The sequence below is a fragment of the Trypanosoma melophagium genome (assembly GCF_022059095.1).
Source record: "Trypanosoma melophagium isolate St. Kilda chromosome Unknown ctg7segment1, whole genome shotgun sequence".
In the NCBI taxonomy this organism is placed as follows: Eukaryota; Euglenozoa; class Kinetoplastea; order Trypanosomatida; family Trypanosomatidae; genus Trypanosoma; species Trypanosoma melophagium.
Window position 1 is genome coordinate 1 of NW_027125191.1, and position 26,107 is coordinate 26,107.

The 26,107-nt window shown below is 43.1% G+C and overlaps 9 protein-coding genes across 9 annotated transcripts; all 9 read left to right on the forward strand.

Moving 5' to 3' along the window:
* Positions 1-354: 354 nt before the first annotated feature.
* Positions 355-2,481, forward strand: LSM04_002574 (Heat shock protein Hsp90 family; the record flags this gene model as incomplete). The annotated part of the gene is made up of 1 exon (XM_067333805.1): positions 355-2,481. The coding sequence occupies one exon, from the start codon at positions 355-357 to the stop codon at positions 2,479-2,481; it is 2,127 nt and encodes a 708-aa protein (XP_067186263.1).
* Positions 2,482-2,968: 487 nt separating this feature from the next.
* On the forward strand, positions 2,969-5,095 carry LSM04_004960 (Heat shock protein Hsp90 family; the record flags this gene model as incomplete). The annotated part of the gene is made up of 1 exon (XM_067333807.1): positions 2,969-5,095. The coding sequence occupies one exon, from the start codon at positions 2,969-2,971 to the stop codon at positions 5,093-5,095; it is 2,127 nt and encodes a 708-aa protein (XP_067186352.1).
* Positions 5,096-5,610: 515 nt separating this feature from the next.
* On the forward strand, positions 5,611-7,737 carry LSM04_000426 (Heat shock protein Hsp90 family; the record flags this gene model as incomplete). Its single annotated transcript, XM_067333808.1, has 1 exon — positions 5,611-7,737. One exon carries the CDS (start codon positions 5,611-5,613, stop codon positions 7,735-7,737), a length of 2,127 nt encoding a protein of 708 aa, XP_067186200.1.
* A 248-nt stretch (positions 7,738-7,985) lies between these two features.
* Positions 7,986-9,152, forward strand: LSM04_000826 (ABC transporter-like; the record flags this gene model as incomplete). The annotated part of the gene is made up of 1 exon (XM_067333809.1): positions 7,986-9,152. One exon carries the CDS (start codon positions 7,986-7,988, stop codon positions 9,150-9,152), a length of 1,167 nt encoding a protein of 388 aa, XP_067186209.1.
* A 358-nt stretch (positions 9,153-9,510) lies between these two features.
* LSM04_004365 (Protein kinase domain) lies at positions 9,511-11,217 on the forward strand (the record flags this gene model as incomplete). Its single annotated transcript, XM_067333810.1, has 1 exon — positions 9,511-11,217. One exon carries the CDS (start codon positions 9,511-9,513, stop codon positions 11,215-11,217), a length of 1,707 nt encoding a protein of 568 aa, XP_067186332.1.
* Positions 11,218-17,363: 6,146 nt separating this feature from the next.
* On the forward strand, positions 17,364-19,985 carry LSM04_001192 (PAZ domain; the record flags this gene model as incomplete). Its single annotated transcript, XM_067333811.1, has 1 exon — positions 17,364-19,985. One exon carries the CDS (start codon positions 17,364-17,366, stop codon positions 19,983-19,985), a length of 2,622 nt encoding a protein of 873 aa, XP_067186217.1.
* A 1,118-nt stretch (positions 19,986-21,103) lies between these two features.
* On the forward strand, positions 21,104-22,867 carry LSM04_008287 (uncharacterized protein; the record flags this gene model as incomplete). The annotated part of the gene is made up of 1 exon (XM_067333812.1): positions 21,104-22,867. One exon carries the CDS (start codon positions 21,104-21,106, stop codon positions 22,865-22,867), a length of 1,764 nt encoding a protein of 587 aa, XP_067186463.1.
* Positions 22,868-23,578: 711 nt separating this feature from the next.
* LSM04_008019 (Mpv17/PMP22) lies at positions 23,579-24,310 on the forward strand (the record flags this gene model as incomplete). The annotated part of the gene is made up of 1 exon (XM_067333813.1): positions 23,579-24,310. The coding sequence occupies one exon, from the start codon at positions 23,579-23,581 to the stop codon at positions 24,308-24,310; it is 732 nt and encodes a 243-aa protein (XP_067186456.1).
* Positions 24,311-24,541: 231 nt separating this feature from the next.
* Positions 24,542-25,636, forward strand: LSM04_006647 (RNA recognition motif domain; the record flags this gene model as incomplete). Its single annotated transcript, XM_067333814.1, has 2 exons — positions 24,542-24,908; positions 24,948-25,636. The coding sequence occupies 2 exons, from the start codon at positions 24,542-24,544 to the stop codon at positions 25,634-25,636; spliced, it is 1,056 nt and encodes a 351-aa protein (XP_067186412.1).
* Positions 25,637-26,107: the final 471 nt, after the last annotated feature.

Here is a 26,107-nt window from a genome sequence, read left to right on the forward strand (position 1 = left end):
ATTATTATTATTATTATTATTATTATTATTATTATTATTATTAATCTGCCACTTGTCTCTGTGTGTGTCCTTGTGCCGCCCTCTCCCGCTCTGCCATTGGCAGGACAAAGAGCGAAGGGAAGGCCTATTGTCGTTGTGGCTGCCTTTTTTTTTGCTGCTACTGTCGCTTGCGGTGCACCCGGTTTTCTCTCTCTTCCTCTCTCTCTTTTGTTTCTCTTTTCTTCTTTTCTCTGTGTGCTTTGGTGACTGTTTTACTGCTTGCCTGCACCACTTGCCCCAGCATTCGTAAAGCTTTTGTCCTTAACAGGAAAAAAAATACAAACACAACATAATCCCCAATCAACCACAAGAAAAATGGCGGAGACGTTCGCGTTCCAGGCTGAGATTAATCAGCTGATGAGCCTGATAATTAATACCTTTTATTCAAATAAGGAAATTTTTCTTCGTGAACTGATCAGCAATGCGTCTGATGCGTGCGACAAGATCCGCTACCAAAGCCTGACGAACCCGGCAGTCCTCGGCGATGAGCCACACCTGCACATTCGTGTGATCCCTGACAAGACAAACAAGACGCTGACGGTGGAGGACACTGGCATCGGTATGACCAAGGCGGATCTGGTGAACAATCTGGGCACAATTGCGCGCTCCGGTACAAAGGCCTTCATGGAGGCGCTGGAGGCAGGTGGCGACATGAGCATGATCGGTCAGTTCGGTGTTGGTTTCTACTCGGCATACCTTGTGGCAGACCGCGTGGCTGTTGTGTCGAAGAACAACGACGACGACGCATACATGTGGGAGTCATCTGCCGGCGGTACGTTCACTGTGACGGCGGTCCCAGACTGCGATCTGAAGCGCGGCACGCGCATCATCCTGCACCTGAAGGAGGACCAGCAGGAGTACCTGGAGGAGCGACGCCTCAAGGACCTCATCAAGAAGCACTCCGAGTTCATTGGCTACGACATTGAGCTCCTGGTGGAGAAGACCACGGAAAAGGAGGTGACAGATGAGGATGAGGACGAAGAGGCCGCAGCCAAGAAGACGGAGGGTGAGGATGGCGAGGAGCCAAAGGTGGAAGAGGTCAAGGAGGACGAGGAGGGAGAAAAGAAGAAGAAGACCAAGAAGGTGAAGGAGGTGACGCAGGAGTTCGTGGTGCAGAACAAGCACAAACCACTCTGGACACGCGACCCGAAGGATGTGACGAAGGAGGAGTACGCCGCCTTTTACAAGGCCATCTCGAACGACTGGGAGGAGCCCCTCGCGACCAAGCACTTTTCTGTGGAGGGACAGTTGGAGTTCCGCGCGATCCTCTTTGTGCCGAAGCGTGCGCCATTTGACATGTTTGAGCCAAGCAAGAAGCGCAACAACATTAAGCTCTACGTGCGCCGCGTGTTCATCATGGACAACTGCGAGGACCTCTGCCCCGAGTGGCTCGGCTTCGTGCGCGGTGTTGTGGACAGCGAGGATCTCCCTCTGAACATCTCACGTGAAAACCTGCAGCAGAACAAGATCCTCAAGGTGATCCGAAAGAACATCGTGAAGAAGGCACTGGAGCTGTTCGAGGAGGTTGCAGAGAACAAGGAGGACTACAAGAAGTTCTACGAGCAGTTCGGAAAGAACATCAAGCTGGGTATCCACGAAGACAGTGCGAACCGCAAGAAGCTGATGGAACTTCTGCGCTTCCACAGCTCAGAGTCTGGGGAGGAGATGACAACACTGAAGGACTACGTCACGCGCATGAAGGAGGGACAGAAGTGCATCTACTATGTGACTGGTGACAGCAAAAAGAAGCTGGAGACCTCTCCGTTCATTGAGCAGGCGCGGCGCCGCGGGTTTGAGGTGCTATTCATGACGGAGCCCATTGATGAGTACGTGATGCAGCAGGTGAAGGACTTCGAGGACAAGAAGTTCGCATGCCTGACGAAGGAGGGCGTCCACTTTGAGGAGTCCGAGGAGGAAAAGAAGCAGCGAGAGGAGGAGAAAGCTGCCTTCGAGCGGCTGTGCAAGACGATGAAAGAGGTGCTGGGAGACAAGGTGGAGAAGGTTGTGGTCTCGGAGCGCCTGGCAACGTCGCCGTGCATTCTCGTGACGTCAGAGTTTGGCTGGAGTGCGCACATGGAGCAGATCATGCGCAACCAGGCGCTTCGCGACTCGAGCATGTCCGCGTACATGATGTCAAAGAAAACAATGGAAATCAACCCCTCTCACCCCATCGTGAAGGAGCTCAAGCGTCGTGTGGAGGCGGACGAGAACGACAAGGCGGTCAAGGATCTAGTGTTCCTCCTCTTCGACACCGCGCTCCTCACGTCTGGCTTTTCACTCGACGACCCCACTGCCTACGCCGACCGCATCCACCGCATGATCAAGCTGGGCCTCTCGCTCGATGACGATGAGGAGAACGAGGAAGACAAGGCAGCGCCACCCGCTACGGCAGCTCCAGTGGAGGCCACCGCCGGAACATCCAGCATGGAACAGGTCGACTAAGAGGACGTGGTTCACACGAGCGTTTTTCCTTTTTCCTTATTTTTCCTTTCGTTTTTTTTTCGTTTTGGTAAAGAAGATGTTATACACCTGCCTCTATTATTATTATTATTATTATTATTATTATTATTATTATTATTATTATTATTATTATTATTATTATTATTATTATTATTATTAATCTGCCACTTGTCTCTGTGTGTGTCCTTGTGCCGCCCTCTCCCGCTCTGCCATTGGCAGGACAAAGAGCGAAGGGAAGGCCTATTGTCGTTGTGGCTGCCTTTTTTTTTGCTGCTACTGTCGCTTGCGGTGCACCCGGTTTTCTCTCTCTTCCTCTCTCTCTTTTGTTTCTCTTTTCTTCTTTTCTCTGTGTGCTTTGGTGACTGTTTTACTGCTTGCCTGCACCACTTGCCCCAGCATTCGTAAAGCTTTTGTCCTTAACAGGAAAAAAATACAAACACAACATAATCCCCAATCAACCACAAGAAAAATGGCGGAGACGTTCGCGTTCCAGGCTGAGATTAATCAGCTGATGAGCCTGATAATTAATACCTTTTATTCAAATAAGGAAATTTTTCTTCGTGAACTGATCAGCAATGCGTCTGATGCGTGCGACAAGATCCGCTACCAAAGCCTGACGAACCCGGCAGTCCTCGGCGATGAGCCACACCTGCACATTCGTGTGATCCCTGACAAGACAAACAAGACGCTGACGGTGGAGGACACTGGCATCGGTATGACCAAGGCGGATCTGGTGAACAATCTGGGCACAATTGCGCGCTCCGGTACAAAGGCCTTCATGGAGGCGCTGGAGGCAGGTGGCGACATGAGCATGATCGGTCAGTTCGGTGTTGGTTTCTACTCGGCATACCTTGTGGCAGACCGCGTGGCTGTTGTGTCGAAGAACAACGACGACGACGCATACATGTGGGAGTCATCTGCCGGCGGTACGTTCACTGTGACGGCGGTCCCAGACTGCGATCTGAAGCGCGGCACGCGCATCATCCTGCACCTGAAGGAGGACCAGCAGGAGTACCTGGAGGAGCGACGCCTCAAGGACCTCATCAAGAAGCACTCCGAGTTCATTGGCTACGACATTGAGCTCCTGGTGGAGAAGACCACGGAAAAGGAGGTGACAGATGAGGATGAGGACGAAGAGGCCGCAGCCAAGAAGACGGAGGGTGAGGATGGCGAGGAGCCAAAGGTGGAAGAGGTCAAGGAGGACGAGGAGGGAGAAAAGAAGAAGAAGACCAAGAAGGTGAAGGAGGTGACGCAGGAGTTCGTGGTGCAGAACAAGCACAAACCACTCTGGACACGCGACCCGAAGGATGTGACGAAGGAGGAGTACGCCGCCTTTTACAAGGCCATCTCGAACGACTGGGAGGAGCCCCTCGCGACCAAGCACTTTTCTGTGGAGGGACAGTTGGAGTTCCGCGCGATCCTCTTTGTGCCGAAGCGTGCGCCATTTGACATGTTTGAGCCAAGCAAGAAGCGCAACAACATTAAGCTCTACGTGCGCCGCGTGTTCATCATGGACAACTGCGAGGACCTCTGCCCCGAGTGGCTCGGCTTCGTGCGCGGTGTTGTGGACAGCGAGGATCTCCCTCTGAACATCTCACGTGAAAACCTGCAGCAGAACAAGATCCTCAAGGTGATCCGAAAGAACATCGTGAAGAAGGCACTGGAGCTGTTCGAGGAGGTTGCAGAGAACAAGGAGGACTACAAGAAGTTCTACGAGCAGTTCGGAAAGAACATCAAGCTGGGTATCCACGAAGACAGTGCGAACCGCAAGAAGCTGATGGAACTTCTGCGCTTCCACAGCTCAGAGTCTGGGGAGGAGATGACAACACTGAAGGACTACGTCACGCGCATGAAGGAGGGACAGAAGTGCATCTACTATGTGACTGGTGACAGCAAAAAGAAGCTGGAGACCTCTCCGTTCATTGAGCAGGCGCGGCGCCGCGGGTTTGAGGTGCTATTCATGACGGAGCCCATTGATGAGTACGTGATGCAGCAGGTGAAGGACTTCGAGGACAAGAAGTTCGCATGCCTGACGAAGGAGGGCGTCCACTTTGAGGAGTCCGAGGAGGAAAAGAAGCAGCGAGAGGAGGAGAAAGCTGCCTTCGAGCGGCTGTGCAAGACGATGAAAGAGGTGCTGGGAGACAAGGTGGAGAAGGTTGTGGTCTCGGAGCGCCTGGCAACGTCGCCGTGCATTCTCGTGACGTCAGAGTTTGGCTGGAGTGCGCACATGGAGCAGATCATGCGCAACCAGGCGCTTCGCGACTCGAGCATGTCCGCGTACATGATGTCAAAGAAAACAATGGAAATCAACCCCTCTCACCCCATCGTGAAGGAGCTCAAGCGTCGTGTGGAGGCGGACGAGAACGACAAGGCGGTCAAGGATCTAGTGTTCCTCCTCTTCGACACCGCGCTCCTCACGTCTGGCTTTTCACTCGACGACCCCACTGCCTACGCCGACCGCATCCACCGCATGATCAAGCTGGGCCTCTCGCTCGATGACGATGAGGAGAACGAGGAAGACAAGGCAGCGCCACCCGCTACGGCAGCTCCAGTGGAGGCCACCGCCGGAACATCCAGCATGGAACAGGTCGACTAAGAGGACGTGGTTCACACGAGCGTTTTTCCTTTTTCCTTATTTTTCCTTTCGTTTTTTTTTTCGTTTTGGTAAAGAAGATGTTATACACCTGCCTCTATTATTATTATTATTATTATTATTATTATTATTATTATTATTATTATTATTATTATTATTATTATTATTATTATTATTATTATTATTATTATTATTATTATTATTATTAATCTGCCACTTGTCTCTGTGTGTGTCCTTGTGCCGCCCTCTCCCGCTCTGCCATTGGCAGGACAAAGAGCGAAGGGAAGGCCTATTGTCGTTGTGGCTGCCTTTTTTTTTGCTGCTACTGTCGCTTGCGGTGCACCCGGTTTTCTCTCTCTTCCTCTCTCTCTTTTGTTTCTCTTTTCTTCTTTTCTCTGTGTGCTTTGGTGACTGTTTTACTGCTTGCCTGCACCACTTGCCCCAGCATTCGTAAAGCTTTTGTCCTTAACAGGAAAAAAATACAAACACAACATAATCCCCAATCAACCACAAGAAAAATGGCGGAGACGTTCGCGTTCCAGGCTGAGATTAATCAGCTGATGAGCCTGATAATTAATACCTTTTATTCAAATAAGGAAATTTTTCTTCGTGAACTGATCAGCAATGCGTCTGATGCGTGCGACAAGATCCGCTACCAAAGCCTGACGAACCCGGCAGTCCTCGGCGATGAGCCACACCTGCACATTCGTGTGATCCCTGACAAGACAAACAAGACGCTGACGGTGGAGGACACTGGCATCGGTATGACCAAGGCGGATCTGGTGAACAATCTGGGCACAATTGCGCGCTCCGGTACAAAGGCCTTCATGGAGGCGCTGGAGGCAGGTGGCGACATGAGCATGATCGGTCAGTTCGGTGTTGGTTTCTACTCGGCATACCTTGTGGCAGACCGCGTGGCTGTTGTGTCGAAGAACAACGACGACGACGCATACATGTGGGAGTCATCTGCCGGCGGTACGTTCACTGTGACGGCGGTCCCAGACTGCGATCTGAAGCGCGGCACGCGCATCATCCTGCACCTGAAGGAGGACCAGCAGGAGTACCTGGAGGAGCGACGCCTCAAGGACCTCATCAAGAAGCACTCCGAGTTCATTGGCTACGACATTGAGCTCCTGGTGGAGAAGACCACGGAAAAGGAGGTGACAGATGAGGATGAGGACGAAGAGGCCGCAGCCAAGAAGACGGAGGGTGAGGATGGCGAGGAGCCAAAGGTGGAAGAGGTCAAGGAGGACGAGGAGGGAGAAAAGAAGAAGAAGACCAAGAAGGTGAAGGAGGTGACGCAGGAGTTCGTGGTGCAGAACAAGCACAAACCACTCTGGACACGCGACCCGAAGGATGTGACGAAGGAGGAGTACGCCGCCTTTTACAAGGCCATCTCGAACGACTGGGAGGAGCCCCTCGCGACCAAGCACTTTTCTGTGGAGGGACAGTTGGAGTTCCGCGCGATCCTCTTTGTGCCGAAGCGTGCGCCATTTGACATGTTTGAGCCAAGCAAGAAGCGCAACAACATTAAGCTCTACGTGCGCCGCGTGTTCATCATGGACAACTGCGAGGACCTCTGCCCCGAGTGGCTCGGCTTCGTGCGCGGTGTTGTGGACAGCGAGGATCTCCCTCTGAACATCTCACGTGAAAACCTGCAGCAGAACAAGATCCTCAAGGTGATCCGAAAGAACATCGTGAAGAAGGCACTGGAGCTGTTCGAGGAGGTTGCAGAGAACAAGGAGGACTACAAGAAGTTCTACGAGCAGTTCGGAAAGAACATCAAGCTGGGTATCCACGAAGACAGTGCGAACCGCAAGAAGCTGATGGAACTTCTGCGCTTCCACAGCTCAGAGTCTGGGGAGGAGATGACAACACTGAAGGACTACGTCACGCGCATGAAGGAGGGACAGAAGTGCATCTACTATGTGACTGGTGACAGCAAAAAGAAGCTGGAGACCTCTCCGTTCATTGAGCAGGCGCGGCGCCGCGGGTTTGAGGTGCTATTCATGACGGAGCCCATTGATGAGTACGTGATGCAGCAGGTGAAGGACTTCGAGGACAAGAAGTTCGCATGCCTGACGAAGGAGGGCGTCCACTTTGAGGAGTCCGAGGAGGAAAAGAAGCAGCGAGAGGAGGAGAAAGCTGCCTTCGAGCGGCTGTGCAAGACGATGAAAGAGGTGCTGGGAGACAAGGTGGAGAAGGTTGTGGTCTCGGAGCGCCTGGCAACGTCGCCGTGCATTCTCGTGACGTCAGAGTTTGGCTGGAGTGCGCACATGGAGCAGATCATGCGCAACCAGGCGCTTCGCGACTCGAGCATGTCCGCGTACATGATGTCAAAGAAAACAATGGAAATCAACCCCTCTCACCCCATCGTGAAGGAGCTCAAGCGTCGTGTGGAGGCGGACGAGAACGACAAGGCGGTCAAGGATCTAGTGTTCCTCCTCTTCGACACCGCGCTCCTCACGTCTGGCTTTTCACTCGACGACCCCACTGCCTACGCCGACCGCATCCACCGCATGATCAAGCTGGGCCTCTCGCTCGATGACGATGAGGAGAACGAGGAAGACAAGGCAGCGCCACCCGCTACGGCAGCTCCAGTGGAGACCACCGCCGGAACATCCAGCATGGAACAGGTCGACTAAGAGGATGTGGTTCACACGAGCGTTTTTCCTTTTTCCTTATTTTTCCTTTCGTTTTTTTTTCGTTTTGGTAAAGAAGATGTTATACACCTGCCTCTATTATTATTATTATTATTATTATTATTATTATTATTATTGTTATTTGGTTAGAGTCGTATCTTTGTGATCATTACCGTGAGACAGCACGTCGTCCAAAGACATTAATTGTTGTTTCACATGATGCTGGTTTCCTTGATGAAGTCTGTACGCACATGGTACATGTGGAAAATTACCTTCTTAATTATTACCGTGGTGGATTTAGTGGTTTTGATGAACAACTACAACAGCGTCATCAAGAACTTGATAAGAAGTATGCTGCTGTTACTAAAACCATAAAGGAGAAGAAACGTAATGGTATGTCTAATACACAGGTAGAAGCTTGGATTAAAGATCAAGTTCGTATGGGTCGACTAGATCCACTGTATCTGGAGAAACGTCGTGATTATATTGTTAATTTTCCTTTTGCTGAACCTCCTGAGCTTCCAGATGCTTGTATTGTTAAACTGGAAGAGGTTTCCTTCAATTATCCAGGAGGTCCAGTACTTTTTGAACATGTTAATTGCGCTCTCTGGACGGATAGTCGTATTACATTATGTGGTCCAAATGGTATTGGTAAGAGTACGCTGCTTAAATTAATGACAGGTGAATTGGAACCCACTGGTGGCATGATCACTATGAACCGAAAGGTTCGTGTGGGTCGCTACAATCAACATTTTGTTGATAAACTTCCCTTGGAGAAAACTCCAGTAGAGTACATTCAGTCTCTTGGTATACATGAAGAGGACAAGGCCCGTCGTCAGTTGGGAAGTTTTGGTTTGGAAGGTATTGTGCACAAAAATCAGATTGCTACACTCAGTGGAGGACAAAAGGCCCGTGTGGCACTTGCAGCTATTAGTACAGAAAAACCTCATTTTCTCCTTTTTGATGAACCAACAAATCATCTAGATGTGGAATCTATTGATGCTCTTTGTAAGGCTATTAAAAACTTCAAGGGTGGCGTTTTAGTTGTTACACATGATGCCCGTTTAATTGGAGAGACAAATATGCAGATTTGGGAGGCTGGAAATCACACAGTTACCCCATTTAATGGGACACTTGAAGATTATAAGAGTAAGGTTCGAAAGATCTTTGAGCAGGAAGAGTTGGAGATGATGCGAGAACGGAAACAGACTATGGACGAAAAGTTACTAAATCATCGACTTGCACGCCAAGTTGGTTCGAAAAACTTGGATGAGGTGAAACGGGAAAAGGAAGAGGAACTAAAGAAGAAGCAAGCGATAGATGTAGACATGGCATTTGAAGCATTTGATAGAAAAATGAAAAAAAAGGATAAAAAAGATAAAAAGGAGAAGAAGGAGAAAGCAGCAAAAAGTGAATAATAATTTGTTGTTATTTAAAAAAAAAAATTATTCAAAATAGCAAGAGCCTATCGCTGTCGTCTGCTATTCTTTATATAAAAGAAAATAAGTATGATTATAATTTTTTTAAGATAAGCAGTAAGATAAAACTCATAAATAATGATTATTTTCTTTTTATTTATTTTTTTATTTTTATTTTTGTTATGTATTCGTTTTATTTATATTACTAATTATACAGGTAAAAAGTTTTTTAATTGCTTTTTTTTCTTTATTTATTCATTTTTGCTTTGTTTTTTTTTTTTTGCTTTTATTATTATTATCATTATTATTAAAAGGGGAGCACAACGAATTCATTATTTTCCGCCTCCTCAGGAAATCAATGTCCACTCCGCGGCTTGTAGGTCGTTATAAGTTGGTTGGAGTCGTTGGCAAAGGAGGGTTTGGAATCGTCGAAGAATATCATGACCTTTTAACAGATGAACATGTTGCCATCAAAACGATTCCAGCACGTTTTGTAAATCAGGAGAGCAAACGTCTGGTGCGTGAAATTGATACCATGTCTTTTCTCCACGATGCCCATCCCCATGTAATTGGTTTTTTTAGTATGTTTGCAACCCCGTGTGTTAGCGTAGATGGACGTTCTGGAGGAGATGATGATACACATTATAATGGTCCAGCATCACCAGGAGAAGTCTCTAGTAGCTTAGATGTACAAGGTTCAGAGTATATTAATTTGGATTTTTGCGGAAAACTTATTAAACATCACCATGAACTTGAAGCAGTAGTAAGAAAAATAAAAAGTACAGATGAATTTAATCTTCATATTGTGATGCCTCTAATGAAAGGTGATTTACTTTATCTTATTAAGCATGCATCTTCTTCAAGTCCGAAACTATCCATGACAGAAGAATTTATTGAACAAGTTGCTGTTGTTTTTGCGTTTCAAATTTGTTTTGGATTAGATTATCTGCATAAATGTAATATTGTTCATCGAGATATGAAACCAGAAAATGTTCTTGTTCGTCTACATGCAACTAATCCATATGAATCTACAGCGCTTATTGCAGATCTAGGACTTGCGCGTGATGCCGAAGCAAGTGATACTTTTTATGTTTGTACGCGTTATTATAGACCTCCTGAAATTATTACTAATGTTTCAAAAGGAGAAACATCAATAGATGTATGGTCACTAGGTTGTATTTTTTTTGAAATGGTAACAGGACGTGCACTTTTTACGGTAAATTCTGCTCTTAATGAACATGGTGTATGGGAAGGACATCGTGCAAGTACACAACTTGAAGTTATTCTCAATATAATTGGAACACCTAGTCATGAAGAAGTTAGACGTTTTATGCCAGTTGGGAATGCTCAATTGTATCTTTTAAGGAGTGTTGCACGACCTTCCAGATTAATAGAAATTATGGAAAATAACTGGAGGTTACGTACAACTCGTGATCGACAAATAAAATGGATGGATTTAATTTCTCGTTGTTTAGCTTTTTTTCCTGAACAACGTCCTTCTTGTGAAGATTTGTGTCGTCATCAACTTTTTCGTGATTGTAATGTTTTTTATGGAGAAAATGTTAAACAACATCCTGCAAGAATTTATAGACCTACACAAACAGGAACTTTAATGGTTGAAAATAAACAAATCGTTTTACATCTTGTTATGCGTGCTTTAGAACAATCTTCACCATTGATGGAAGAGGGAGAAAGAACAGAGAAAGATGAATGGAGTGAAGAAGGAGGGGATTTATTATTTTCTGAAGAGGAGGGTAATTTAAAGAATGATGAGGGTTTAATAGAACATTCAAATCCCTGCGATAGTGGTGTGGTAGGCAAAATCTCAAAAAGTCAGGAGGATACCCCGAACGGTTTAGAACATCAAGAAATAGTAAATCAATGGGATTTTCCTAATGTCGATGACCCCGAACTTCGACAGCGTTACGGTAACTGGGGTTGCGGTGGTGAGGCTTTGGATGATGTTATTTCTAGGCTTCTAAACGACCTTCAGTACCATACTCACGATCCGGAGCGTTCAGAACAATTAAGAGTGTTATTGAATTACTTTACCTCGCTGCGTTGATTTTTTTTTTTTCGTTTGCAGGGCGGGGGTGAGGGGAAAGAAAAACATTGTTGCCTGACATTTTTTTTTGTTTTTCTCTCTTTTTTGTTTGTTTTTGCCGTTCATTATCTTAATTTCTGTATTTTTTCCTGCAGGATCAGACGAAAAGAAAAAAAAAACGAATTACGCCGCCCGCTTTGCAGCGCTATATGGGTGTGTGCGCTTTCTTTAGCCAACGTTTTCTCCAAAAGGACAACGTTGCGTTTCCATTGTCCTTTTTTCTTCTTCCTTTGTTCCTTTCTTTGTTTTAGTTCCCTTTTGGGGGAGGATCCCTCGACGAAACTTACCTCGCCCCTCGGCGGGCGAAGCGAAGAGGAAACGAGCACCACACGCGCCAGGTGGTGATGCCGAGGCTCGCACCTTCCCCTATTCCTCCCTCGCCCCGGCCCGAGCGGAAACGGGGAGAGCAAAAGGAAGGGGGCGCTCTTCTTTCCTTTCATTTATTTATTTTTTTATTTATTTTATTTTTTTCTTTTTTTTCGCACCCCTTACCCACCTCAAGAAAATGGCGAAAAGGAAGGAAAAAAGGAGAAAAAAACAAGTACCCCCGGCGGGACTCGAACCCGCAACCCCTCGCTTAGGAAGCGAATGCCATATCCATTAGGCCACGGAGGCTCCTTGGTTTCAGGGATTAATCAAATATATATATATATATAGAAGAAAGTTATAAGGTTCATTTTGCCTTCTGGAAAACGCCATCCGTGGGGATCGAACCCACGACCACACGGTTAAAAGCCGTGCGCTCTACCGCTGAGCTAGGAAGGCGACACCCTGGAAAAAGGTAATCTTATATATTTTATTAATATAGCTGTGTTCTTAATCCGTAAAATATTTAAAATTGATTGGACGGAGGGAAAACCTACTCCAGACGGGACTCGAACCCGCAATCCTTGGATTAGAAGTCCAAAGCCTTATCCATTAGGCCACTGGAGCTCGGCATTCGTCGAAATTATTCATGTCGTATCATAATTTTTTGAATTTACTTTTTACTAAATAATTTTATTTATCATCCTATTATGTATAATTTTAATAGATATTTATTTCCAATTCATTACACCCCAACGGGTGTCGGGGGGCGTGTAGCTCAGTGGTAGAGCGCCTGTTTTGCATACAGGAGGCCTAGGGTTCAATCCCCTACTCGTCCATCTTTTCCCGATTTTTTTTTTCAGTTTTACCGTTTACTTCATTTTAAACGCCGTAAATGGGAGATTGCCTTAAACAAGGTTAGAAACACCAAGGTAACCAAGTTTACCAAAGTTTTTTATACCAGTGGTCTCTCTTTTGTTGTCGAATGTCACCCCTTACCCCTTAGCCTTTTCCTTTCAAACAGCAACGCATGGGGACGCGTTCGTCTTTATAAATGGGTGTGAAAAAAAACCTGGACAATATTAGACTCTTATCTAAACTCCAAGATTCAACAAACTAATAAATACAGAAATTAACCGCATATCAAAAAAATATGAATTCTGAAGTGGTTTCCTGAACCATTACCCTCTGAAAATGAATAAAAAGGCGTACTTCCATCAATTTGGAGGTAATTATATATGCACATTTATATTTATGCATAAATATATGCATACGCACCATTTATTTTAGATACCGCTAAACGCCTGAAGTGCGTAGGACAAAGAGATTCTGAAGAATCTCGGTGGCGGGAATTGGATTTAGCCGCCGAGGCAACTCAGAGGGGCAAAAAAGAATCCAATTCCCGCCGCGGGAGGCCATGGCTGTTACCATATCTCTAGAGTCCTTGCCTCTCCCCAGCGGCATTCGCACAAAGGTGAAATATATAAAAGAAACTGCTGCTGATGGCTCGCCGGCGCGTGCCCCAAAGACCTTCTCAGATTAAAGTTTTGTCCCGGCACTGTGCGGCGTTTGTAGCTTACGAACCCAAAAAACCCCAGAAGAGAAAAATGCTGGCCCATGGCTTCCCCCGAAAAATGCGAGGCAATGGACCTTGGCACCAACTCTCGGCGGGCAAACCCCGAGAAGGGATAGCATTCCGAAAAACAAACGTATCGAAACACATTTTTGACCTGGGTTTTTAAGAGACCCCTCCTTAAAAGAAAAAGAAAAATAAAAAGAAAAATAAATTGCGGCTGTTGAAGAGGCAACCTCCCTCAAAAATTTGTTGGGTGCCTTTGGTTTCCTGAATAAATTCAGGTGCTCAACCCTGGCGCCGCGATAAGGCAGCATCCCGTCACCAAGGGTATGTGTTCATATTTCCTCCTTTAACGTAAGGCGTCTAAAGGCTTATGCGGCGTTAAGGTAACAAATGCTAGAGGGCAAATTAAGAAAATGGAAATAAAACTATTGCAGGTGGCGCCTTTGCGTTGTTATGCTGCTCGTTTCCTTTTCTTCCGCTCGCTGCCATATTGGAATTCCAAAAATGTTTTTGCTGGCGAAAACCAAACCCCACCCAACCCCAACAGCCCTCCCAAGGATTCATAGGGGAAAATGCCCCAAACCCCACCAAAGCCTTTAGAATTGTAATTTTAGTTTTTTTTTAAGAGCAGAATAAAACCACTTCTTCCATTTTGCGATGGAAGCGAAAAATGAAAATCAAAGGTTGGGAAAAAATGGACGAGTAGGGGATTGAACCCTAGGCCTCCTGTATGCAAAACAGGCGCTCTACCACTGAGCTACACGCCCGACGGGTCCCATCGGTTAGGAAGCGGAAAATAAATAACCACTTGTTTTAAAAGGGGCTGTGGATTAAAAAAAAGAAAAAGAAAAGAAATTCACCAGTATAATTATTTTTTTTCATCATTTTTAGTTCAGTTATTATTATTACTATTATTTATTTATTTTTTTTTTTGCTTCTGCCTTCGGCGCGGCGCCCTCGGCCGTTTCCGCGGCCTTGCCCAGGAAAGGAGGGGGGAGAAAAAAAAAAACACAACAACAACAAGCAAACGGGACCCCCCCGAACGGTCCAGAGCATAATTTTTTTTCTTATTTTTGTTTTCTGGCTGGCTTGCGGTGTTTTGGCGGCCTTTGGGGCGCGGGTCTCCAGGGCCGTTGGGGGAAAACGCGGCGCAAGACCCGGCTCTCTTTTGTTTTTGCGGGTTGGGAAAAGGTGTTCCGATTTCGAGGGTTCTGGTGGCTAGGAGGGTTGGGGTGCTCAGAGTTTTGAAGCTCGAGCGGGCTAGTGACTTTTTTGCGATATCCCACTGAGGTTGCAGTTATCCTGTATTTCGTTGACGGTGATGTTTGTTGGTCTCTTTCGCCTCTCCGACGGCTTCGTACAAAGCATTCTTAATTCTGACGCCGCAAAAATGTTCTGGAGATGGGAAAGGAAAGGAAATGTAGAGGTCATTATTGTTGTTGTTTTTTTTGTTTTCCTTTTTTTTTCTGAAAAGGAGGTATCGTGCTATGTAGGAAAACAAAACTGTAGGAAGCTAAAATTAAAATTGTACCAAGTTCGATTTAAATTGTCAGGCCTTCCCAATCTCTTGGAACTATGAGGGATATATTAAAATGGGGTTTTTATGTCTTATCTATCTATGAGAAATGGATGAGAAAATGTTTTCTTTAATTTGTCTTCTCGTGGAGAATGGTTTAAGGGAGTTGCAGCGTTTTTTTTTTCTCGGGTGGCTGAGGAAACATGTTCCGTAAGATTTTGAATCTTCTTCTTCTTTTGTTGATATCCTCCATTCAACTTTAACCTACATGCTGACCAGGATTGGTGCAAGTAAAAAAAAAAAAAAAACAGGAGCAAAAGGAATTTTTTTTTCGTTATGAGTTTCATTTTTAGGTTCCATTTTTCCCCTAATTATGACCTTGCTTTATTAAAATTTTATACTCTAACGCCGTAGGAAATCTCTCGGTTATGTTTTTTCTCTTTAAATTCTATTTTCGCTCTTCTATCGGGTTTTCTTTTTCTCCCATTTGATATACATCATTTGGTGAAATGTAAAGGACGATCAAACAAAAAAAAAAACACATGGATGGAATATTTAGCAGTGAAAGTTGTGAATGCAGAAGAAAGTTGCGATGAAAGAAGGAAGATATGATTGTCTCAGAAGTATTGGGTTTTGTATTAGGTAAAGTAAATAGCTCCTCATTTATTTATTTGTGTTTCTTTTGCTCTTATTCTCTTGGAAGTTGTAGGGCTGTGGTTCCCCATTCCCTGAGAATTATTTCCCTGGAATCGCTCCTATTCTATTATGTGAGATATGTCGAACTTTATAAGATATACAGGTGTAATATTCAGTTTGATTTACACGCTATTCTTTTCTTTTTCTTATTTATGGTATATGATTCTCTTAGGCTTCCGAAAGCAAAAGTAATGATAATGGTGATTGAAAATTTTTTTCTTCTTTTTCTTTTGTACTATATTCCGGAATGAGAAAAAAAAGTTTTTATAGAAACCTCATATTCTTTTCATGAGAAGGCGATAATGAAGTGTAAGAAAAGAAAAAAACGAATGAACATTTTCTATGTTTTTTTTTCTCTTGCGCTTTTAAGAACCTGTGAAGTGGTGCTGTTTAGTTACGTGTATTTTTTTTTCTTCATGCAGTTCTATCTTTGTAAATTAAAATGGCATTAAAAACTCCTCCTTCTCCCCCAGAAACCGAATCTGCGATTGGTCTCATACCCCAGATGAGTAAGTTTTTTTTTAATGTTATTCTGTCGTAATACGAATTTAACTGACCCATTGTCTGATTTCTTGAGTATGTCCTTAGAGATTTTGTCTTGGTTTTCATTGAGTTGTCGTGCATGTGACGATAGGTGAGGTATGAAGGTCGAGAAAATTAGAGGTCTTTCAAAGGAAAAAAAACAATTTTAACTGTTTTTTCCTTCTTCTTTGATATACTAGGATCACATCCTGTATTCATAAATTTGTTTAACTTTACACTGTCTTATCACAGCAGCTGAAGAGCGGGAAAAGGACGTCCTTAAAGAGTTTGCTGTTTTATTTTAGTTGTTTTTGTACTAATATACCGACCGTTTTTTTTTTTTTTGGTACCGGTGTGTGTGTGTGTGTGTAATTATTGCCTGTAACCTGATTACATGAACAAAAGGAATTCTGAACCCGAGGCTTTGATTTGAATTGGAGCAATGGAAGTTTCCGTTCCGATTTCTATTTCTTTTTTTAATTATTCGCGGCGTTGAAATTGATTTTTATTCCGTTATCTTTTATTCCCCTCTTGGGTAGATGACATGAATTTGCAATTGGGTCATTTGAGTTTATTTCTGTTTCCTCACTGTTTTCCTAGTTCCATTTTTTGTGTGCTAATTTACTGTTGGTATGTATTTTTTTCTTCCTGTATTGGGAACGGAGCTATTTTAAGAATGTTAATTAAGGATAATAATAATAATAATAATAATAATAATAATAATAATAATAATAATAATAATAATAATAATAATAATAATAGTAATAATAGTAATAATACCTTGTATTATTACCTTCTTCTTATTTCACATTTCTTTTTTTTTTCGTTCTTTCTTCATTGGTTCGCCTGGAAAATTGTTTTCTTTTCTGTAATAAAATCTTGATGAGTGTAAAAGGAGATTTCAGTTCATATTGTGTGGAATATTTTTCTCTCCGTTACTTGGGTGGCCTTTTGTTATTCCTTTTGGGGTGAAGAAGGAATTGATCCACCTATAAAGGATGGGATACGTAAAGATTTTACCCCATTTTTGTTTGTTTGCTGAGATCACATCTTCTACAAATGTTAAGTCTGGGACTAAAAACATTTATGGGAGGAAGAAAGGAAAATAGCTACATAGGCATGGTATTGGTTGCTATCTAAAAAAAGAATATAGTGAATGAGAAGGGACCTTTGTCTTGTTTATATCATTTTTGTTTGCATGATTATGGTTATTGCTTTTCATTAGAATCCCTTTTCTTAGGTACGACAAAAAAAAAAAAAAAAACAAAAACAAAGAATAATAATGATAACATGATAAATTCCCATGAAATTATTAATTCTTTTTTTTTGTTGTTTGCTTTTCTAACTTCTCAGATTTTATTGGGTACTGTTCCTTTCTATTCATCTAGGTAAACATTGCTGAATAAAGAGCACTTTCTGCGCTGATTCATAGGGCCTTTTTTTCTTGTCTTTGAATCTTTTACTGATAGCATATTTTTAAACATCAAAATGAGTGCAGATCGGGGAGGAGAACGTGGAGGCCGCGGTGGTCGTGGTGGTGGAGGAGGACGTGGAGGCCGAGGAGGCGGTGAACGTGGTAGTCGTGGTGGAGGAGGAGGAGGACGTGGAGGCCGAGGAGGAGGATTTTTTTTGGGTGATTCCCATAAGAATCAATCGAGAGAAAAAGACGCGATCATGGAATTTGCAGAGAAAACGTATAGTTGCCCATTGGAGGCTTATTCAAATCTTTTCCCCTTGAATATTGATACGAAAAAGCATATTTACATTAATACTGTTTCGTATGAAATGAAAGGAGGTGCTGTCGATCTTCAAGATCGATTAAAGATAAAAGCTTGCGTAGAACTTTTAAAAAAGATGAAAAAAGAAATTGGGAATCAAAATTCATTTGACTTTGAAATATGCGTCTGTACGGGACAATTTATACTCTCCCCTCAACAACTTCCCATTGAAGAATATTCGTTTGATTTTGAAGTCAAGGGAAAGAGGGGTAAAGCAACGCAGTTTTATCAACTAACAATTGCTAAAAGAGAATCAATTGTACTGGATATTGACAAACACAGAACTGAAATCAATAGTATTATTGGAAAAGCAGTGAAAACATGTTACAGGGAAAAATTAGGAGAAAAATATGTGGATATAAATGGGAATGGAACCACTGTTGGTGGCAAAATTGCCACTTTTGATGGGGTTATTCCTAAGGTGCTTGCAACCACTATAAAGGGTAATAAAAAAACCGTACTACAAATTGATATTTCTGTCACTGTAGTTTCTACACGAAATTGTCTACTGGTGATGGAAGACCTTAAGAGAAGTGGTTCAAGAAATTTTGAGAGATTACTAAGTGAAAGATTTTTAAAAAAAAAACTTTGTACGGTTTATGGCGGATCAAGAGGAAGCATATATACTGTTACAGGAATCAGCACGACAAAAGCAAAAGATGTTGCCAGAATAAAAGGAAACCCTGAACAAACATATGTTCAATATTTTGCACAACGCTACCGAATACATATAAACCCTGATCAAATATTATTTGAGTGCAAAACTTCTTCAGGTAAAAAGGTCCTTATACCACCTGAGGTTTTGTACGATTTATCTATTGATGAACAAGACAGACGTCTACTGCCTTTATTATGCTCTGTCTATCCAAATGATAGAAAAAGCCGTGTGAGTGAAGTTTTAAGACGACTTAAGACTGAAGAAAATGGTGCCGCGATAGATATACTAAAGAAATACGGCATTACATTTTCGGATGAAGCATTTTTGGTCAGTGGCCATGTTCTGGGTCCTGTGGAAATACTCATTCCACAAGGTAATGGATATAAGAGTGTAAAAACACTTGGTGAAAATAATCAGCAAGGCTTCCTAAAGGAATTACAAGTTTTACGACATCCCGGGAATCGCCGTTCTTTGGATGTCGCAATCTATGATGACACAAACCGCGGTGAAATTGTCTTGAGCGTTATCAAGAAAAATCTTGATTCTATAAATGCTCCGGTGCAATTGAAAAACATACATCGTTTGGACAATGTCAGGGCTGCTAAAGGCCTTTCGTATAAAGAAATGATGGGCTTTGCTTTTTTTCGACAACATGAAAAAGAAAATTATCAATCTCTAAAGTCAATATGGACGACCGAAGGAATATTCAGCCAAATGATCGTGAAAGACTTAACAGGATATAGAGAGGCATCTATAGTAAAGGCAGTAGCTCAACAAGTTTCTGCAAAAAATGGAAATTTAAACTGGGTTTTGGATCTTCAGAAATGTTGCCCTTCACTAACTAAAAAAATGTCTGGAGGCAGTGGAGCACTGGTGATTGCAGGGGACGTTGGAAGGGATCAAATAAACATTAGATCGGAAAATTTAACAACAAGAGAATCAATTTATACAGTTGCTTTTGTTGCTTTTTTTGTGCGCGGTAAAGAATGGATGACGTACTGTAATCATTATCATGTTAACGGAAGAAAAGAAACAATTTTTTCAACTGCCCCTGATACTGAAAGTTCACGTCATTCTGGAGGGAGTTTACTTCCATCAGAAGTACTTTCTATAAAAATGGAAGAATTTATAAAAGATGCACTAAGACACTTCAAGCAAAAAGGTTTCCAGGTTTCAGCCGTTGTATTTTTGCGTGGCTGTGCATCTGAAGGTGAGCTAATAAATGCCAGACAACATGATATTGATTTTTTAAGTGGTTATTTCAAAGACAACGTCGCATGGGCTGCTGTAGCAGCGCAACGTTATGTACACACCCGTTTTAGCGCACCAACACCAAAAGATCATTCCTTTTTATGTAATGTTCCACGGGGTTTTGTGACAGAGGAAGGAACAGATAACAGATTTGGTGAATCTTTCTTTCTAACCGGAGCAAATTGTACTCTTGGTCATGCACGTTCCACGTTGTACGTTATTTTTGGAAGGAAAGACAACTTTGAACTACGTGAATTGCAGAGCCTCATTTATGGGATGGGGTTTCTTTACCCCAATAAAACCGATGGGTTACCACTTCCACTTCCGCTGAAGTGTGCATCCGAATACGCAAGAAAATATGTTCCCCTGCGAAATGTAAAAGCACTGCCAGATTCTTTGCGAACAAGTATGCACTATCTGTAGACTCACTACCTTTCAATTTTTAATACGATAGTATAAGGGCTTGCTATTAAATTGAGCGAGAGAAACATTAAGCAAAAAAAAAAAAACAAGAAATTGGGACGAAAGGAAAACATTTTTGGGTTTTTTTAAGTTTTTTTTTTCTTTATACTCTTTATGAGAAAAAACGTTTAAAAATAAGAAAAAACTAAGATAAGGTCATTCATCTACGAGACAGGGTTTATTTCCAAGGGATTATTAGGATTTTTTTTCTTTGGGGTGGGTCAGTGAGGGATCTTGTGGGAAAAAAGCAAATGGTTTAATGCTACACTTGTTAGCAATTATCATATTATGCCTTCTTTTCATTATTCCGCCAGAATTAATTATGAGTTGTTAATTGCGACTGTTTTATGGTTACATTGATTACAATACAACGGGTGAAGAAGACATAATGGGGGAAAACATACCAAACGCTTCTTTTTTTTTCTCCTTATTTCTTGTTGTAGACGGAGTAAGGTGTGTATTCTACTAGGTCTTTGTTTTTCTTTCCCCTTTACTGACGCGCGTGCATGCGAGTGTGCACAAGTGATTTTTTCTTTCCCTGTGCTTTGAGTGTCAACGGAAAAGGGGGAAAAAAAGCACCACACCTTGGTGTTTTTGCTGGTGTTTCCTCAGGCATTTTGTTGACAATCTAAAAAGACTGCAGTCGGAGTCTATTTTACGAAGTTTTCTGTCTGTAATAATAATATTAATATTAATGGGCTATTATTATTATTATTATTATTATTATTATTATTATTATTATTATTATTATTATTATTATTATTATTATTATTATTATTATTATTATTATTATTATGCCTGCTCTTTTAGTGGATATTATTTCTTTTATTTACTTTTCTGTTTTACCTCTTTTTCAGAAAAAAGAAACGAAGAGAATTAAAAATTCTTCATTGATTGACGTTGGCTTCGCCATTTACTATTGTTATTCTTTTATTCGAGAAAACGAGGAAACAAGAAAGGAAAAAAAAAAAACAATAAAGAGAAATATGATGGTGCGATTACTATTATTATTATTATTATTATTATTGCTCCTGCTGGTTGAGTTTGCTGCAGATTTGCACTTTCTTACTACAGAGGCAATGGAGGTGAAAGGAGGAACGCGACTACAGGAGCGATTTCCTGTTAAATTAATTCCGGAAGAGGAAAACCTTGAAAACGTCATGGAAGAATTACTGCGTGAAGAGTCAATGACAGTGAAACCAGTACGGTGGGTAAAACTTCAAATGAGCAACAATAACATTACTCTTCAGGGAAATGTAAAATGTGGAGGGGGTTACTGCCCCACTGAGGCTCCAATCTGCTGTGGTGAAACTCCTTCATATTACTGCGTTCCTGGTGGAAGCAAGTGTTGCAATGCACCAGGTGGTGGTGCTGGTGGTGAAATGGCATGTGGGCAAAACACTGAGTGCTGCGCCACGACAAAAAATGTGACATGCTGTGGGAAAGGTACTGTTTGTATGAAATATGGTGATGAATCAGGATGTGTTAAAGATGTGTGTGCAAAACATGATACTGCTGATGAATGTCTAAATCGAGAAAATGGATGTGGATGGTGTTGTGCAGAACAACGGTGTGTTTCAAATGGTACGCGATGCTCAATGGGGGATGCTGCTATTGTTTCAGGTGAAGTTTGTCCTTCACCATGTCAATACGCGAATACTTGTGGTCTTTGCCTGTTATCTCAGCAAAAAAATATATCAGATACTTGTTTGTGGTGTTGTGGCACACAGTCATGTATTTCTGCTAGTAGCACGTTGAAATGCGAAAATGACCAAAAAATGGATAGTTTAAGTCAATGTTCCGCTTGTCAAGCTAATGGAGCTGGAATAAATCCACGTTTTCTTGGAACATATGCTCAGTTTTTTGCAATTTTATCAGGTGTACTTCTTGTTATTGGGATTATGTCATGTATGGGAGTGATACGGGCCTTTATTTCTTACCGTGGTAGTATTTTGATACATAATGGGATGCGCCTGGCAGATGTGGACGCACAACTTGCAGTGCGACGCCATGGTTTTGGTTCAAGTGAACCTCTTTCTGCCCGCCGTCGAGCGAAAAATATCTTTAAAACTTACTTAAATACCATAGTATCAGTATTAAAGTCAAATTCAAAGTCAAAGGTGGATGGTGGATATAAAGAAGGAGATGAAATTTCTCCTCTAAATAGTGTATTAAGTTGCGCTGCGTGTCAGCGTACGTTACAGGCACGTATACTAACTACTGTTGTCAACTCAATGAAAGGAATAAAAACGACCAGAAATAGAAATATTGAAGATCGAATAAGGAAAGGTCAAGTAGATGATGATATCGTTATTTTATTACCTTGTGGTCATTTGTTCTGTCGTCCTTGTCTGGGACTAAAAGTGAGAGAAAGAACTTTAGTAGGGGTAGTAGATAAAAATGCGGAACAACCGCAATCGTTGCCATCGCTACATCTTGAGACATATGACGTCCATGGAGAATGCATTCCTCTTTCTTTTAATACAGAAGGTGGTGGTGCAGGCACATCTGAGAATAGAGAACCTCGGTTATCTGAGGCATCCCCTATTTTGCTTAGGGAGGGATATCATAATTTACCTCAGCAACATTCGGAGGGACTAAGAGTGGGAGGTGAAGAAGTCAATTTAACGGAGAGAAGAGAATCCTCACATTCTCAAATTGGAAAATGGAGAGAGGGATTATTACGGTCATTGCATAGACTTAATAGTAAAGGTAGCCATACCAATGTACAAGGAGAAAATGATGATGAGAATTTTGTACAAAAGAAAATAAAAAACAAATGTCCTGTCTGCAAGCGAAGTGTAAAGGATGTGCTTCGACCTGAGAATATTCTTCAATTATAGTTTTGGGACATCAATTATCAAAAGATGATAGTTAAAAAAATTGAAAAACAAACGTTTTGAGATGCAGCGAGCTGTAGTGTAGTGTAGTGTGATAGGGTAGTGGGGTATGAGTCTAATATATGCACACTTGTAGCCTCTATTGGTGATTAAGTATACTTTTTCTTGGGTAGGCTAATGAGCGATTCGACTTCACAATTGAGCTGTAATATGTTTAAATGCCACTTGTTCTCTACTTTATGCCCTTTCCTCCCTATTTTTCTTATCTTTTTTTTTAATGTGTAAAGTGAGTGTTTAACTACCTTTTGATTATTCGTTTTGAACACCTTTGCCGATATGGGTTCGTGAGGCGTCACAGCGTTTGATAGGGAAAAATTCTTTTTTCCTTCTTGGTTCCTTCTTTTTTGGTATCGGTTGTGACGTTTGTTCTCTGATTTTTCCCCTCTTTTTTTTTCCTTTTTTGTTTTGCGTTTTTGTTCGTATCTGAAGGGATAGGAAACACGACAGAAAGGAAGAGTCCCATTGACACAATTCCCTCTGCTCATCGACCTGGTTGGATTTTTAAACTAGAATAAATTTGAGCTTAAGATATTTTATTGTAACATTTTTTATAATTCTTTTTTACATCCACTACGTACATTCGTAGGTTAGGGTGCTTGTGCACTTGTGTGTCTTTCTGTGTCTCTCTATTTGTCTGTCCGTACTCTTCAGGGTATGGTTTTGCGGCGTTTTTACCACAATCTCTCATTTTCTCTGCGCAGGTATCCGTGGTGTTCTAATGCTGTTATAGGGACATCAATTGGATTTTCTGCCGATGTCATGGTTCAGTGTGTGTTTGGGCGATCACCTCCTAATACCGACTCACCTCTGGTAATAAAATGTCCTAGGGTTGTCCATTTCCTTATCGCAAAAGTTAAGGGAGTGGATGATGCTCCTGTTGCTTGGATTGATCTCCGGCGCAGCTTCATTTTTTCCAGTTTCACAGTTGTTTTTAATACATATTTTTTTCTTAGTGTCTACCGAAGACTGGATATTCTTTTTCCTCCAGCTACTGTTACACGACGCATATCCCTGGTAAAGGGTTTTATGAGTTGGATAGCGGCCAATTTGACTACACCCTTGTATCTATTTTATGTGACAGTGTTGAGTCATTACTTCATTAATCACACCGGTCGTCGATGCGTTGACGTTATTGAGGGGGGTAAAGTTGGTTGGGTTCTAGATTATCCATGCTTTTGTGATGAGGTAGGGAAACAGTTGCGGCGACAACTACGAAAAGATTGGCCAGATATGGTGTTATACAGCTTGGCCTTTTGGAGTGTGAACTGGATGCCGATGTTTTACTATCTCCCCCCTCATTTTCGCTATGTATATGGGTCTTTGCTCCAGGTGGTATGGAGCTTTATTATGTCTCACTTGATGCATCGTAACGTGAAGGCGAATTGATTCCCGAATAGGGGTGAAACTAATCACGAAAAATGCTATAAATCCAGATAATTATTATAATTATTTTCTTTCAATAAAGCAAGGTAAAAGTGTGACATCTATGCTTTTTTTTTAAAGAAAAAGTACTATTGTGTGATTTTCTTGCAAGATATACTCTTTACTAGAAGAATAGGAGAAGACATAGGTTAGTTAAACAGATTATTTTTTGAAGGTTTTTTCTTTTCTGTACTGATGAAGCGCACATCTATAAGGGTGCTGCACGCCACAGTGGCTCTCATGCAGGGATGGGGAAAAGGGTCTTCCTCTGGCGGAGGATGGGGCGATGACGATGGAGCAGCTGGGGGTGGCTGGGGTTCTGGCGGAGGCGGCAGTGGCGGAGGCGGCTGGGGATCAGATGGCGGCAGTGGAGGAGGCGGCTGGGGTTCTGGCGGAGGCAGTGGAGGCGGCTGGGGCTCCGCTGGAGGCGGCAGTGGCGGAGGTGGCTGGGGATCAGATGGCGGCAGTGGAGGAGGCGGCTGGGGTTCTGGCGGAGGCGGCAGTGGCGGAGGCGGCTGGGGTTCCGCTGGAGGCGGTAGAGGAGGAGGCGGCTGGGGCTCCGGTAGAGGCGGAGGCGGCTGGGGTTCCGGCGGGCGAGGAGGGCGGGGCGGCGGCAGTGCGTGGAATGAAGGCGATGCTGGCTGGCAGGGGGCGTCCACGGGGGCACGTGCCAATCGCGGCCGTGGCAGTTTCCGCCGCGGACGGGGTGGCGGCACGGATGGTGTCTGGGGACAGCCCAGCGCTGTAGACGAGGAGGCGTGGTCTGCTGCCCCACCTAGCTTTAACCCACCGGTAAGGCGTGTCGACCCCCTCACCCTCACTGCTGTGGAGGTGGAAATTGACGGTGTTAAAAAGTTGGTAGGTCAGCGGGTGCAAGTGTCCGGACTTTCCGACGAAACTACATGGCACACGTTGAAGGACCACTTGCGCCAAGCAGGTGAGGTAACCTTCTGCAAGGTTTTTTCAGGCGGAAGAGCGGTGGTGGAATTTGTAACCCCAGATGATGCTGCTCGTGCCATTACGGAGCTCCAAGCATCAGAGTTGGAGGGAACAACACTGTTTCTTCGAGAAGACAGAGAAGATACTGTTCTCGTAAATACGCGCAAGAAGATACGAGAGGCTCGAGATGCCCAGCTGCGTGCACGAAAAGAGGAGGCAGAACAACGGCGACGAGAACAGGCGATAGCAGAGGGTGATATGGAGTCAAACACATCTGTAGCAGAATCAAATTCGAAGACAGAAGAGAAGAATACATCAGGAACCTCTGCAGCTGCTTCCGTTAATCAATAACTCTAGGTGTTGAACCCAGTAAAATACGTAGTATCATTTCACAGAATGGGAGATGAAACAAAAAAAAAGGAGGCAAGAAGAAAGTGGGAAATATTTTGAGAAGGAAAGCTGTTAGAGGCTACCTCTTTCTGACATACACAATAGCGAGACGACGCTTAGGAGACCCAATATAAAGTGTTTTAGGCTACCGTTAATTTATCTTGAAAAAGTAAAAATAAAGAGGGTGAGATGAGTGCTCATGAGACTATACAAAAAGAAAGATTGAAAGAAAGAGAAGGAAGAACTACACAGAATGCGAAAAGAAAATGTGTTATGAGAACGATGAATGGTCGCGTTTAATAGAATTATGCAGTGGGAACTCTCTTTATATGGGGATAGGTAATGCGATTGTTCCGCTTTTGTTCTCTTTCTTCCTCCTTCCCCCTCTTATGTTGTAAGAGTGCAGACTCTGCATTTTTGCTTTAATTTGAT